Source organism: Otolemur garnettii, unplaced genomic scaffold (genome assembly GCF_000181295.1).
Source record: "Otolemur garnettii isolate 467f Iridium unplaced genomic scaffold, OtoGar3 scaffold00236, whole genome shotgun sequence".
Taxonomy (NCBI): Eukaryota; Metazoa; Chordata; class Mammalia; order Primates; family Galagidae; genus Otolemur; species Otolemur garnettii.
Window position 1 is genome coordinate 296,611 of NW_003852631.1, and position 16,118 is coordinate 312,728.

A 16,118-nucleotide genomic window follows, 5' to 3' on the forward strand; every position below is an offset into this window, starting at 1 on the left:
CCCGGGCGGCGGAGCTCCGGCCCAGCCCGCGGCGCGCGCCCATTGGTCACCCGGGCACAGAGGTGAGCGGCGCGGCCAATCGCTTCCCGGGAAGGGATGGAGCCCCCGCGCGCCCCGGGGGCTGCGGGCAGGTCCTGCAGCCGGAGCAGGCGCCGGGACAGACGGGCTGGGAGACCGGAGGGTGGGCGGGGGGCAGGGATGACGGTGGGGGGGTGAGAGCGACCAGTGGCTGGAGCCAGGCAAGGACCCCTGTGAGGAAAGACAGGTGGGGACATCTATGGCAGACTTATCCAAAAAAGACAAGTTGAGAAACTCCTGGGAACTGGGGGCAAAACGGAGTGATGTTAATAGTTACATTTAAGTGAGAAACTTCAGGATTACTAAAGCAAACTATTGGAGGAGAAAAAAAGAAATCGAAAAACTTGCACTTTGCCTTTTCGTTTCTGAAACAACACCGAAATCAAGGATCCTGAGAAAGGAAGGCTCCGGGATGAATCTGGGCACGGGGCGCAGCGCTCCAGGCGTGGAAGCGGCTCCAGGGCTCTCCGGAGAGTATCACTCCGAGCTGTGAGCCAGAAAGACTCAGTCATTTGCTCGCTTACGGAGCAGAGAACTTTCTCACTCGGCTCTGGACACAATTTTACGTTTCCTGGGAAGAATCTGTCCCTGTCACAAGAGGATTCAGGACCCGAAGGAAGAGCCCAGGTAGTGTCAATTCCTATATCATTATATACATGTTCAAGTTGACGTTCGTGTGAATCTGCTAGCCATACATCCTTTCATACTCCCGATTCTCTCTTAAATAACTCAGATGTGGGCATGTCCAGAACGTCTGTTTTAAAGAGGAGGAAGAGAACTACCTTCATCTTGCTATTCCTTTTTTTTTTTGCTTATCAAGCAATAAGGTGGAAATGCTGTCCCCAAGTATACAAAACTTACTTAAAATTTTTATAACCAGGTGGTTACAGTGACAATAGTGGTCATGTGAGTCATCCTACATTAAATTTTAATTTGGGCTAAAGGCCATTATCTTTGGTCTTTATGAAGATGTAAGCATTTCAGCCTCCAGGTTATTTCTGGTGGAGTTTATAATGACTAAAGGATGGTTGCTGGTAGACACCAAACTATGCTATTCCAGAGAACATTGAGATTTATGATTGATGAAGGTCACTTTTCTTAGAAAAGCATAGATTTTATTACAATCCTTGTATTTTTTGACTGACGGGACAAAATTAGCTTTGGATTCCTGGATTGCCCTACATGTGGGTAACAGATACCATTTTTCTGACGAGTTAAGCGTATTTCTTCCCTAGTTATGGCCCCCTCCTTCCTGTGGCAGACATAGGGGACCAAGGACAGGGTCCAGGAACATGCTCTAAGCAAAGCAAAAGCAGAAAGAAATCTGCACCGGGTCAGTGTGACCAACTTTAGCACAGGTCCAAGGCTCAGGCCCTCTCAGCTGGCCAGTTACTGTTGCTGTGGTCATTACTTGGCAGTAAAGTGTCCGATGTGTCTTTTTGGCAAATACTTGAAAATGTTAAGAAAGAGATTTGTACTTCCTTCTAGAGGATTATTACAGCCCTTAAAAATGTTTTGGAAGAAGTTGAAAAATCATGTAACACATTAAATGATAAAATGTGCTCCAGAATTGTTTTACCATATATACACAAAAGTGTGTATTCGTGTGTACATATATGCACAATAAATAAAAGGGCTGGGAAGTAATACAAAAATGTTAGAGATTGTGTCTGAGTGGTGAGGTTATGAGTAATTTTTTCTTGCATTTGCAGTCTCCACCTGTTCTGTGATGCACACCTATTACCTTTAGTATCAGTTTGTAAAAGTTAATCTGAAAGAAATAATGTATGAAAAGCAAACTAAGCCTTAAGTATTTTGGTTGTCACAATATCTTCATTCTAGTCTCCAATTTCCCTTTTAATGAATTCCCGGGTAATAGGGATTGCTGCTTTTCATTAAGAAGTGAGAAGCTGTGAAGAAATCTTCACAATAGTAAATATCCCACTTGATCATAAAGCTCAGTGTGAGGCCAGCACACACTGGTTTATAGTAAAGAGTGTTTTATCAAGAAAGCTGTGAATGAAATTGGCCACTTACGACCCTTAAGGAAGGTCTTCCAGATTCCCAGTTACTGTGTGTGGTGGTCCTGGGACTTTGCACAAACCATATTTATAACATCAAGGTATGATGTTTTTTCAGGATGAAGGTGAAAGGCAGAGGAGTCAGCTGCATGCTGGCCTCCTTCGCTGTGATCTGCGTGGTGACCACTCCCGGGAGCAGGGCCTGTCCTCGCCGCTGTGCCTGTTATGTGCCCACAGAGGTGCACTGCACATTCCGGTACCTGACCTCCATTCCAGAAGGCCTCCCACGCGATGTGGAACGCATCAATTTGGGGTGCGTGGGGCCCTGTCTTACACCTTGTTAAAGAGGAGGGATCGATCACGCTTGTGACTTTGCGCAATTAATCACAATTATTTTTAACAGTATTTAACTTCTGAAATCTTAAGTTTGTTGTGGGTAACATGAAAATTTTTCCTAGTAAACTTTTACTAGGAGAAAGTTCTCCCAGAATCGGAAGGTCATCTTTGTGGGTCAGGAGCCTTGAGATTGCAGAAAAGCTTCCTTCTGGCTATGTTTTTTTGGAAAATAATATGGTTTCTGTTAAAGGTCAGGATTGTGATATAGCATAAGAGGTGACAGGGCAGCTGGAAGTGTCCTCCTCTATGAGCATATATTTTAAAGGTCCTCAATGTCCTTTTTAAGGTCCTTTGGCTTCTTTCAGTGCAAAGTGACTTATTTAAAATGCATGCCTAGTTAAATTTACCAAAAGACACCTATATTTTAAAGGTTCATGAAAACAATTGTGTGAATGCACATGTAGTTGGACTTGACATTATTTGAAGCTAGTGAACACCTACTAAATGCCCAGCACAGTGGTTGGCACTGAGATACAGTAACAAATGAGATATGTTGCTCACTTCTAGAAGCTGTGTTTAAAGGGGAAGACACATGTACAGTCAGTAAAATCTAATAAGCACTATAATAAAGCATGCAAAGTGCCTTGGGAATAAGCACTAATAATAATAGCTGACATTAATTGTGTGCTTACTATGTGCTGGCATGGTGCCAAGCATTCTGCATATCTTCATTCATTTAATGGGTTGGGTTCCATTATCTATGATTATCTATCATTTAGTGAAATGATAGATAATAGAACCCAATCCATTTTTCTTTGCTTATTGGGGATCTAATTCCAAAAAAGCATCTTTGGGTTGAGTTCTATTATCTATGTTTCATAGATGGGGAAACTGAGACACAGCAAGATTACTGATTTTACCTAGGGTCACAAGCTACTAAACTGAGCCTGAGCTCTTAATCATACCCAAATCAGAAGCCAGAACCTGGGCTCCAGATCCCACGTTTCTTTTTTTTTCTTTTTTTTGAGACGGAGCCTCAAGCTATCCCCCTGGGTAGAGTGCCATGGCATCATGCTCACAGCAACCTCCAACTCCTGGGCTCAAGCGAGTCTCCTGCCTCAGCCTCCCAAGTAGCTGGGACTACAGGCGCCCGCCACAACGCCGGCTATTTTTTGGTTGCAGCCGTCATTGATTGTTGTTTGGCGGGCCCGGGCTGGGGATTCGAACCTGCCACCTTAGGTGTATGTGGCTGGCACCTTAGCCGCTTGAGCCACAGGCGCCGAGCCCAGATCCCACGTTTCTTAACTACGATTGGTAAATTCTACCAGGGAGAGTGACAAGACAGTGTCATTAAAGAATGGGCTGGGTCTTAAAAGTGATCACTCATAGAAAAGGGTGGGGTCAAGGGCATTCCATCCTGAAAGAACAGCATATACATAAAGATTTGAAAATAAGGAAGGAACGTGGCAAGTTCCAGGAATGTAAAACAAGTGATTATAACTAAGACTGCAAATCCTGGGTAAAGTGAACACTTCTGGTGAATTTCAATAATATTTCAAGCATTTAATTATCTTTTCTTGCATGTGGGTTTTCTTTTTCTTTTTCTTTTGATTGTCCTATTAGAGCACAGTTAAAACAAGAGAGATTTGAGGGGGTTTGTGTTTATTTTTTCTTTGACAGTAGAGCTCTGGTTGACAGATTTACGCCTAGAATGACATTCTGTATTTCAGGTACAACAGCTTGGTTAGACTGACGGAAACAGATTTTTCTGGCCTGACCAAATTGGAGTTACTCATGCTGCACAGCAACAGCATCCCTGCCATCCCTGATAAGACCTTCTCGGATCTGCAGGCTTTACAGGTAAGACCAGTGCAGAGAGAGCATGGGTGAAAGGGGTGAGGCAGGACCTGTGAGATGAGCCTCCGAAGGCTGCCCATTCCTGCAGAATCCAAAAATAAACACTTTAGAAAAGCAGACAAACATCAGGGAGAATGTCAAAGAATGGATTTCTTTTTTAATGCAATCGTCTATGAAAATCAGAATAACAAGGAAATTCCAAGGCAAGTTTTCTCAGACCTCAGACTAATAGAAAAAAAATTAATACTGAGGGATTATGAAACCTTTAAAATGTAATCCTAAAAGACTACTTCTAGCCAGGTGTACCTGGGAATCAAACATGGTTTTTAAAAATAAGGACTAACTCAGACAGATAGATGTTAGCTTCTCATAAATTAACATGCTTTTTTTTTTTTTTAGTTTCACTTTGTTTACTTGTTTATGCCCTGCCTTGTCCAAAAATTTTTTAAGTTATGGGGACTCCCAATATCGGTAAGATTGGTCACATAAGTGAGAAAATAAATGTCAAACAAGTCTAGGGGTAACAATAAAGGAGAAAAGATGAAAGGTATACGATACATAGAGACTTTTATGTCTACTAAAGGTGAGACTGAAACTGTCAAGATGCTAGCTCACTATACATGACATCTATTAAATTTTTTTTAACTTTTAACAGAAGCCTTTATTTGCCTGTTCTGAAAAAAAATATGGAACACTTCATGAATTTGCGTGTCATCCTTGCGCAGGGGCCATGCTAATCTTCTCTGTATCGTTCCAATTTTAGTATATGTGCTGCCGAAGCAAGCACTCTATTAAAATTTTTTATAGCAAAACTACTATTCATGAAAAGCATGAACATAACTGACTTTAAATCAGAAGGATCTTAATAAAATAAAGTGTCATAAAATAAATAAATTCAATAATATCCTCATAACAGGGAAAATACCAGTATTCCCAAAGCCTTTTAACATTTACCAGACCTACATAAGGGAGATTTTTGACCATGGTTATATAATATAACATATAGCTATGTTGATTTGTCTTAATCAGTCTCTAGTTAGAAGGTACGTTTTCAGAGGAATAGGTAGAATTCTCTACATATATTTTTTCTTTTGACTAGGTTTCAACATCTATTGAGAAACACTGAGTTTGAGATTGTACTCCCAGGTAACATTTAGGACAAAGCTCCTCTATGTTGCCAATTTAATTTTTCTCTACTATTGGGGATCTAATTCCAGAAAAGCATCTTCCATAGAGATGACCAGTGTAGATGGACCACTGCAGGAAAATGTAATGAGAAATCATTGTATTTGCTGGCATTTTTTTTTTCTTTTTAAAAGAAAAAAAGGAATATATTTAACTGGAAAGGGAATTGGAGACTACCAAAGCACTATTGAAATATTCGAAATTATTTTAATGTCAACTCAAAATTGAATAAAATCATAACCAAAAGTATGAAATGCCACAAATGTCTGTCAACTGATAAACAGATTAAAAAATTATGGTACATGCATACAATGGAGTATGAGTCAGCAGAAGACGGGAATGAAAGACTGATCCATGCTATAGAAAATAAACCAAGTGGACACAAAAAGCCACATATTATCTGATTCCATTTATATAAAAAACAAAGAGTAGGCAAGTCCACCAATCATAAAGTAAAGTAGTAATTGGATAGGTCTAAGAGGAGAAGAAGATTGACGGCTAATGGGTATCAGTTTTTACTTTTGTGTGATAAAAATTTTCTAAAATTAGTAGAAATGGTTGCACAGCTCTACGTATATGAATTCTCACAATTAACTTAGTGAACTTGCCACTGTGCACTTAGATTGGCAGCACTGTATGAACCATTTGGTAAGCTTTCATAATATCACTGTCTCACAGCTGTGTTCATGTTGACATGTGGTAGTGTCTTGCCAAGTGGCGTTCATTATGGTGTGATTTTGTGTGTTGTTGTGAGAATATTGGAGCTTAAATTAGAGCAACAAACAAATATTAAATTTCTTGTTAAGGTTGGCAAGAGTGGAAGTGAAATCAGGGTCATGTCAGTTCAAGTTCATGGGGACAATGCCATGAGGAAAATAGCAGTGTACAGACGGATTAGGTGTTTTTCTGGCAGTGGGGATGTTACTGATGAAGAGAGGTCAGGGCAGCCAGTAAAGAGAAGAACTGATGAAAACATTGCAAAAATTTGTCAAATTTTGCATCAAAATCATCAGCTGACTGTGAAGCATAGCAGACCAAGTAAACATTGATAGAGAAATAGGAAAATCTTAACTGAAAATTTTGGCATGAGAAAAGTGTGTGCACAATGGTCCTGGAAAAGCTCACTGATGAACAAAAGCAAAGAAGAGTTAGAGTTTGCCAAGACCTTTTTTTCCCTGATGATGGAACATGGGCATAAGAGTACAACCCTGAGACAAAGTGTCAAGGTGCACAATAGAAGTCAGCCGATTCTCCATGACCAAAAATGTTCCATCAGTCCAAATCAAGTCAAAATGATGTTGCTAACTTTTTTGTGATATCAAGAGATTATTCATCATTAATTTGTTGATATCAGGGGGATTGTTCATTATGAATTTGTACCACTGGACAGTTAACCAAGCTTACTATTTAGAATTGCTGAAAAGGCTGCATGAGAAAGTTAAGCAAAAACAACGTGAACTTTTCAGCAACAACTCATGGCTCTTGCATCACAACATTGCACCAACTCACATGGCACTGTGTGTAAGGGAGTTTTTAGCCAATAAACAAATAACTGTATTAGAACACTTGCCCCTCTTGGTCCTCAATGCCTTTTTTACTTACCTGAAGATGAAGGAAATATTGAAAGGAAGACATTTGGATGACATTCAAGATATCAAGGGTAATAATAAGGAGAACTCTGATGGCCACTGTAGAAAAAGACTTTCAGAATTGCTTTAAAGGGTGGACTAAGCACTAACATCTGTGCATAGCTTCCCAAGGGGAGGACTTTGAAGGAGACCACAGTGATAGTTAATGATGAGCTATGTAGCACTTTTTCTATGATGTGTTCGTAAACTTAATTGTCAGACCTTGTATGTTAAAACTCAATGAATCGCACACTTCAAAAAGCTGAATTTTGTGGCATGTGAATTATAACTCAAGAAATTAAAATCAGTAAGTACCTATCTTATGAAAAACTCAGGTTCAAAAAATCTTAAATTTATTTGAAATATCAAGATACTTTTAAAAACCTTCTTACTAAAATTTTCAACCAAATGAAAAAGTAGAGAGAATAACACAATGAGCCCCAGTGTATCATCACCCAGTTGCAATAGCTGTCAACATATCTTGTCTTACCTGCACCCCCACCCACTGCCCTCCACTCCACTGAATTATTTTGAAACAAATCCAACTTTTCATAATATTTTACCTGCATTTCATTATCTATCTCAAGTTAAGAAATCTTTGAAAAATAACCACAATGTCATTATTATATCTTATAATTTTATCAATAAGTTCATTTACCAGTAAACGTTCATGAGTGTTCTAATTTCTCTGATATTGTCTTACTTAATTTGCAATTAATTTGTTTGAATTAGGATACAAACAAGGTAAACACATTGAATTGGATTAATCTCCATATGTTGCATTACTGTGCAAATTCAATTTGTAGAAATTTCCTTTGATAAAGTAAATGTGTTTTTATTCTTAGGTCTTAAAAATGAGCTATAACAAAGTCCGAAAACTTCAGAAAGATACTTTTTATGGCCTCAGGAGCTTGACACGATTGCACATGGACCATAACAATATTGAGTTTATAAACCCCGAGGCTTTTTATGGACTCAACTTTCTCCGCCTGGTGCACTTGGAAGGAAATCAGCTCACTAAGCTCCATCCAGATACATTTGTCTCTCTGAGTTACCTCCGGATATTTAAAACATCTTTCATTAAATACTTATACTTGTCTGATAACTTCCTGACTTCCCTCCCTCAAGAGATGATCTCCTATATGCCTGACCTGGAAAGCCTTTATCTGCATGGAAACCCATGGACCTGTGATTGCCACTTGAAATGGTTGTCTGACTGGATACAGGAAAAGTCAGGTATCTATATTGTTTATTTCTTTGTTCTAATAAAATAGAGGAAAACTGCCTAGAGGTGTTTTATCAGTGAGTGAAGAGGCCAAGGTAATTTATCTGGAGAGACAATGAGTTCTCAATAATAATTCAGGGATAATGAATTCTCTCTTTATGCATTGTTTATGGCTGAGTTTTTGCTGCAGTGGCACAGTTGAGTAGTCGTGTCAGAGACCTATACTCCACAAAATCTAAAATCCTTACTATCTGGCTGCATAAAAAGCTTGCTGATTCCTTGGCTTAGAGAATAAAGGCTGTGCTCCTTAGCTCACATGCTTGGTCCTCCTGGCATGGGCCCTGTCTATCCTCGGCTTCCTCTCCAGCCTCAGCTCCTCTCCTGTCCATTCTACTCTTAACAACTCTGAATTACTTCCTGATGCACCACAAGAGGCCGGACCTAACACCTGGATTTAGTATCTCCTGCTGCCCCTGCCTAGAGCCCTGCCCTTACAAGCTCCCAGCCAGCCTGCAAACTCTGCTCAGTGCTCATCCCTTACCCACTCAGGGAAGTCCAGCTTCACCCTGTCCACATCCAAATAATCATTTCACAACATGTGCTGTGTGCCTGCACATCCATTCTTACAAGGATAAAGTTTTATTATGTTTACTAGTATTAGATGTCTTTTGACTTTTCTGTGTCTTCCTGTCCCTAGCCCCTAGAGTATCCCTGGAACACAGTAGGTACTCAGTCATTTTGGTTAAATTATGCATTTATCAAGTAAAGCCATTTTGATGGTGAATACAAATGAACCCACCCCCTACCCACTAGATTCCTATGGACTTAATGTCCTATACGACATCTGTCTAGAAAGTAGCCATTGTTAGTATAATGAGAATGGTTTGTGTGACGTGATGTAACCTGGAAGCCAGCAGGAGTGGACTGAAATTGAGTGGGTGAATAATGATGACTTCACGGTCCTAGTCATTGGGCGCTACACAACATTGAGTGAGCATGTGTATTATAGGAGTGTCACAATCAAAGTGACTGAGTAGAGCAACCAATCTGCATCAGACTTTGCATTAAGCTTGTGTAGGAACACTCCTACACAAAAACCATTGGATGATTCAGAGGGCTTGGGGGCACAATGCAATGAATGTAGCACAAATAAAATATGCACAAATGCTTCAAAGATGGTGAAAGTGACCCACATTCTGTAACAAGAAGACCTGAGAATGTCTAATGTGTAGGGACTGCAATCAACAAAGACCAGTGACTGGCAGTGAAGGAACTAGAAGCTGACTGGGGTTTTAAAGACTGCCATGGCCAAGATTTTGACACAAGATCTTGGCATGGAACGTGTCATAGCAAAATATGTTCTGCGGCTTCTGCTACCAGAGCAGAAGGGACGTTATGCTGCATTTGCTAATAATTTGCTTCAAACCGTCACCAAGGAACTGCATTTCCTTAAGAAGGTCATAACTGGAGGTGAACTGTGAGCCTGTGGCAATGATCTAAAAACAAAGGCTCAGCCATCCTGATGGAAGTAGCTGGTTCTCCACACCCAAAGAAGGTGGCAAAGTTGCAGCAAGATCAAGACCATGTTAATTGTGTTCTTTGGGTGGGAAGGTGTCCATCACGAGTACACTGCTCCAGGATAAATAATTAATAAGGAGAGCTACCCCAGTATCCTTCATCAGTTAAGAGATGAAATGCCAGGGAAACGGCTGCAGCTATGGGCAGCTGCTGACTGGCGGCTTCATCACGACAATACACCCACCTAGGCGTCTTGTCTCCTGAAGAGATTTTTGGCAAAAACGTCAAATCACCCAAGTGGCTCAGTCCCTCTGCTGCCCAGATTTGGTGTCTTGCAACTTCTTTTTCCAAAACTAAAAGCACCTTTGAAAGGGAAGAGATTTCAGACTACCTATGAGATTCAAGAAAATGCGATGAGGCAGCTGATGGTGATTCAAACAAAGGATTCTGCAGTGTTTTCAACAATGCAAGAGATGCTAGGAGAACTGTGTCTGAAAACCGAGGTCCCAAGGTGCCTAGTTTGACGGGGACTGAAGTGTTATTGTCCTTTGTAAAATACAACGTTTCTTGCATCCTCTTCAATAAATATCTCTATTTTCCTATTACATGGCTGGATACTTTCTGGAGAGACCACCTGTGCCATATATATGTGTATATATCCCCAGGTGTATATATCCTGTCTTTCTGGAGAGACCTCCTATGCCATATATTTGCCATATATATACGTGTATATATCCCCAGGTGTATATACACAGTTATAAACCACATAACAATGTTTCTGCCAATAATGGATGGCATATATAATAGCGGTCCCATAAAATTATGATGAAGCTGAAAATTTGCCTGAGGATCCTATTGCCTAGGGATGGCATGGAAGTTGTAACATGTAGCACAACACATTACCTTTTTTAGGTTTAGATCAGTGTAAATGCAAAAATATTTACCACTGTATTATAATCGTGTACAATACTCAGTACAGTGACAGGCTATATAAATGTGTAGCCCAGGAGCAATAGGCTCGACCATACAGCCTGGGTGTGCAGGAGGCCATACCATCTAGGTTTGTGTGAAGACAGTCTATGGTGTTTGCACAACAACAGGGTCATCTAACAGTGCATTCCTCCACACATGTACCATCCTGGTGTGTGAAATAATTAGACCAATGCATCAGGGCTAACTTCTTTCAGTCATGTCTAAATAATTGAGTATTCTCTTTTTGACTGAGATGCCCTCCTTGATGATTTTACAAGACCCATGCATCAGTCACATCAACTTCTGTGCTTTGAATTTTTTTTTCATCTATTCCAAGGGATCTGAGATTTTTTCACACCGGTAGTTGCCTTACTTGGCTTGCAATAGGCAATCCTTTGGTCCTCATCTCAGTACTTAAATGTAACGCTTCTTCATCCACATTTGGGTATCTACTATTCTTTGATCTCACAAAACTGTTGGTGTTGCTTTTCTATAAAATACGGATTTGTGGCCATTTCTCTGATAAACATTTGCTTCGCGATTATTAAATTTATGTCCTGCTGTATGTGCATACCTTTCTACACACATCACTTCTTGCTTTAATGCCAAATAATAGTTAATGAAACATTTTAAGTGGCAAACTTAATATATGTCACCCCAACAGTGCATGTGAAAGAACTGAGAGAATACTCAGGGCCACGACATTATTTGTGGCTGTACACATGTAGTGACGGGTACACTACAATGGCCACTGGAGAGCGACTACTGTAAAACAGCTTCCATTTTAAGACACAGCTCAATTTATAAGTTAAGACGTGAAAGGAAATTATGTTAGAATTAGGCATTTTTCTTTCTTTCCTTCCCGCCATAGTTCTTTCCCTGAGCATCCAGAGCTGGAGACACAGAGGTGAACGAGCGTGGTAGTTACAGTCTCGTGGGGAGAGAGACAACTCATCAAGTCATTCTTGTAGTGAGTGATGAGAGGTATGAGAAGAGAAGTGGAAGGGAACAGGAGACTATGAAGTGGTGTTCAGGCTGGGTCCTGAAGAGTGAGTGGAGAGGAGTTAGGTGGGGAGGGATGAGGGTGGGTCAGATGGCAACCGGAAGGGAAGGAGAGGAAGAACGCACAGCGGAGCCTGACAGATTGAGAACTGGAAAGCATTTCTAGATGCCGGAATCCGGCATGATGTGGGAGTGGAAGTGATGTGATCAGGTTTGAATTTGATGCAAAATACCTCACGTTCTGGCTGGGTACACTGGCTCACACCAGTAATCCTAATACTCTGGGAGGCCGAGGCAGGAGGATCCCTTGAGCTCAGGAGTTTGAGATCAGCCTGAGCAAGACCCCACTCTACTAAAAACAGAAAAATTAACCAGGCATAGTGGTGAGCAACTTTAGTCCCAACTACTTTGGAGGCTGAGGTGGAAGAATTACTAGAACCCAGGAGTTTGACGTTTCTGTGAGCTAGGGTGTCTCCATGGCACTCTAGCCTGGGCAACAGAGTGAGACTCTGTCTTTAAAAAAAAAATTTAACACCCCCCCCCACCCCGCCCAATGCCTGTTAACTCTGGTCCAGTGTAAGCAGTAATAAGCATACAAAGATGCAACCATAATGATGGATGAGATTTAATTGAACCAGAAATCTGCCAAGTTCTCTGCAGGGTCTGAGCCCGGGTACTGAGCAGTAAAGTAAAGTAGCTTGTTGGCAAGGAGGTTATTGAGAGGCTTTTCTTGTGATTGTTCAATGGTTTTCAGTTTTATTAGCTATATGCTCTGTCTGGGTTTAGACTAGAAAATTTTCTGAAGAATACCGATGGGCCAGATATCTGTGATATTACTTGTTACCCTGTGGTACACTCTGAAGACTTAAAATCCCTGGTCAGAATGACTTTAAGAGAAGTGTGCACCTGTTGGGGGTGAGGGACCCTGGTAACCCATTTGACCCTGGGTAACCACTCTAGCAAATTAGATTTCTGAAAAGTACAGTGCTTGTCCCAAGTGCTGCGTCCAATGCATGATTTGAAAACTGGTACATGGACCAGCATGTAAGTCTCAGTCTGCATTTTGTGTAAGGGAAAGCACTATACCTCTTATCGAGTATTTCGGTGATCAGCCATGTAAAATACACTCACCAGAGGAGCGATTGCAAAAGGCCTAGACTAGTCCTAGTGCGATGAGACTTATAAGCCGCTCACTTCACCAGAATGTCAGTCGTTTGAAGGTTGTTCTGTGGTTTCTGCACAATATTCCTCCATCATTAACCCTGATCCTCCTCCACCCAGCAGATCATCAACCATCCACTCGCCAAAGTCATCAGCCAGAGCCCTCCTGGACTCTTCCGTCCATCACTCTGTGCATCAATCGTCGCCTACTGTTGATTGCTTCTACCTGCTTCATTGTCTCCTGAATCTATTTCTCTCCACTCTTAGTGCTGCTAAGCTAGACTGGGCCAAGATACCTTGACATTCAGGCAATATTATTTTGGATAGAGGAAAGAAATTTGGGTTTTTAATCATATCCAGGAACTTAGAAATGAGCATTTATCAAACAGGTTATCTTTTGAACTGCCTTAAAATGAGGGAAAAGAACTAAACTCCTGTTAATCCAAACTGACAAACATGAGCATGTCATTTTGTTTCCCTGAATAAGGAAATAATTCATTCAACTCATCTTTGCTGGGTACCAAATATATCTCAAGCATTTTCTAGGCGTGGGAATTATAGCAGCAAATGAGATGGCTGAAATTCTGTGCCTGTGTGCAGTACACAGTAGCAAGGTATACAGACAATACCATTAAAAAATTCAATTCAGAGGCGGTGCATATGACTCAAAGGAGTAGGGCTCCAGCCCCATAAACCGGAGGTGGCAGGTTCAAACCTGGCCCTGGCCAAAAACTGAAAAAAAAAAAAAAAAATTCAATTCAGACACAGAAAACATAGAACACTTTCTATTAAATGCTAAATTTTTCAAATGTTTCAAATTCTAGCAAAAGCTATTTCTTCAAAATGTTAAGATGGCAATTCACAAAGAGGTCATAACTAATAATTCTATTGTGATTTTTTCCCCCTAGATATAATAAAATGCAAAAGAGACAGAAGTCCCTCCAGTCCTCAGCAATGTCCACTGTGCATGAACCCTAGGACCTCTAAAGGCAAGCCTCTAGCTATGGTCCCAGCTGCAGCTTTCCTGTGCACCAAGCCAACCATTGACCCATCCCTGAAATCAAAGAATCTGTCCATTCCGGAAGACAGCAGTTCTGCCTTCATCTCTCCCCAAGATTTCCTGGCACCTTTTGGCTCCATCACTTTGAATATGACAGACCAGTCTGGAAATGAAGCTAGTATGGTCTGCAGCATCCAAAAACCACGGAGGACATCACCCATTGCATTCACTGAAGAAAATGACCATATCCTGATCAATACATCATTTCTGACATTTCTAGTGTGCAATATAGATTATGGTCACATTCAGCCAGTGTGGCAAATTCTGGCTTTTTACAGTGATTCTCCTCTTATACTAGAAAGGAGCCAGTTACTCACTGAAACACCACAGCTTTGTTACAAATATAAACAGATGGCCCCTAACCCTGAAGACATTTTTACCAACATAGAGGCTGACCTCATCGCAGATCCTTCTTGGTTAATGCAAGACTACATTTCCTTGCAGCTGAACAGAATCGCTACCACACTCAGTACATTACAGATCCAGTACTCAGGTCATGCTCAAGTCACTTTACCAAAGGCAGAGATGAAGCCCGTGAAACACAAATGGACCATGATTTCGCGGGATAACAATACTAACCTGGAACGCACTGTTCTGGTTGGTGGAACCATTGACCTGAACTGCCCGGGCCAAGGTGACCCCGCCCCACATTTGGAGTGGGTTCTAGCTGATGGGAGTAAAGTGAGGGCCCCTTATGTCAGTGAGGATGGAAGGCTCCTGATAGACAGAAGTGGGAAATTAGAACTCCAGATGGCCGACAGTTTTGACACAGGCCTGTATCACTGCATAAGCACCAATTATGAAGATGCAGATATTCTCACCTATAGGGTCACTGTGGTAGAGCCCCATGTAGAAGCCTATCACGAGACTGGAGTTCATCGCACAGTTTCCATAGGTGAAACTCTAGATCTCCCATGTCATGCTACTGGAATCCCAGATGCTTCCATTAGCTGGGTTCTTCCAGGAAACAGTGTGCTCTACCAGTCCTTAAGAGGCAAGCAAATTCTTGACAATGGCACGTTAAGAATATTACAGGTCACCCCAAAAGACCAAGGCCATTATCGTTGTGTAGCAGCCAACCCTTCAGGGGTTGATTTTTTGATTTTCCAAGTTTCAGTCAAAACAAAAGAACCAAGACCAGTGGTGCATGATGGAGAAACAGATGGATCTGGATTTGATGAGCCCAAGCCTACGGCTCACCTTACGGAGCCACCAGCTGCCCCACCCCCTGTGTCTGCCCCAATGGGAGCAGAGATCAGAAACCAAGTCTCACACACAAGTAAGAAACACAACTATCGGGAATTTATGATGCACCAGCAGCGTGGAGATGCAGTAAGCCGACGTTTTAGGGAACACAGGAGACAGTTTCCTCCCTCTGCTCGGAAAATTGATCCACAACACTGGGCAGCACTTTTGGAGAAAGCTAAAAAGAATGCCGAGCCAGAGAAACAAGGAACTACCACAGGAAGGCCACTCCCGCCAGTCATCCAACTCCTGACCATACCTGGTGAGGAGGGAGACTCTTCAGGGATGCTCATACCAGATGAGGAATTTATGGTCCTGGACAATAAACCTTCAAATGTCCCAACAAGGACAGTGACAGTTGCCTCTAGAACCACATCTGATAGCTCTGTGACAAATACAGCTTCTGGGACAGAAATCTCCCCAGTTGTGGGTTCACAAATACAACCACCTGAAAAACGTGTCGATTTCAAGCTATCCACTGCTGTTAGAACTACAGCTGTGTTAAAGAAAATAAACCCAACCGTGTCAAGCAAAATGCAAGATGCAGCCAGTCAACAGTCATCCACTGTCTTTCCACTACTACCTGGAGCAACTGAATTTCAGAACACTGACCAGTTGGCTCCCACAAGAGAGCATTTCCAAAGTGTATCCCCAGTAACAGTAAAGACTATGATTGACGATGTCAATGTCACAAGGGTTAGTAGCACTAATAACAAAGCTGATGTGTTCTTAGAGTCAGCAAATACTACAGACAGTCTCCAGATACCTGTAACAGGTAGCAGTCAGGCCAGGAGCAATCACTTGAATTTTTACACCACTCAGAAACTGAG

The 16,118-nt window shown here is 41.5% G+C and overlaps 1 protein-coding gene and 1 non-coding gene across 2 annotated transcripts in view; one reads left to right on the plus strand and one right to left on the minus strand.

Moving 5' to 3' along the window:
• The first annotated feature begins 2,218 nt into the window (after positions 1-2,218).
• IGSF10 (immunoglobulin superfamily member 10) overlaps positions 2,219-16,118 on the plus strand; it is a 24,889-nt gene continuing 10,989 nt past the window's right edge. Inside the window, exons 1-4 of the mRNA XM_023508274.1 lie at positions 2,219-2,412; positions 4,166-4,295; positions 7,951-8,341; positions 13,892-16,117. Coding sequence (XP_023364042.1) covers positions 2,219-2,412; positions 4,166-4,295; positions 7,951-8,341; positions 13,892-16,117 — 2,941 coding nt within the window. The remainder of the gene's footprint in view (positions 2,413-4,165; positions 4,296-7,950; positions 8,342-13,891; position 16,118) is intronic.
• On the minus strand, positions 4,973-5,079 carry LOC111722318. The gene has a single exon (XR_002771150.1). It is a non-coding gene; the product is annotated as a U6 spliceosomal RNA (small nuclear RNA).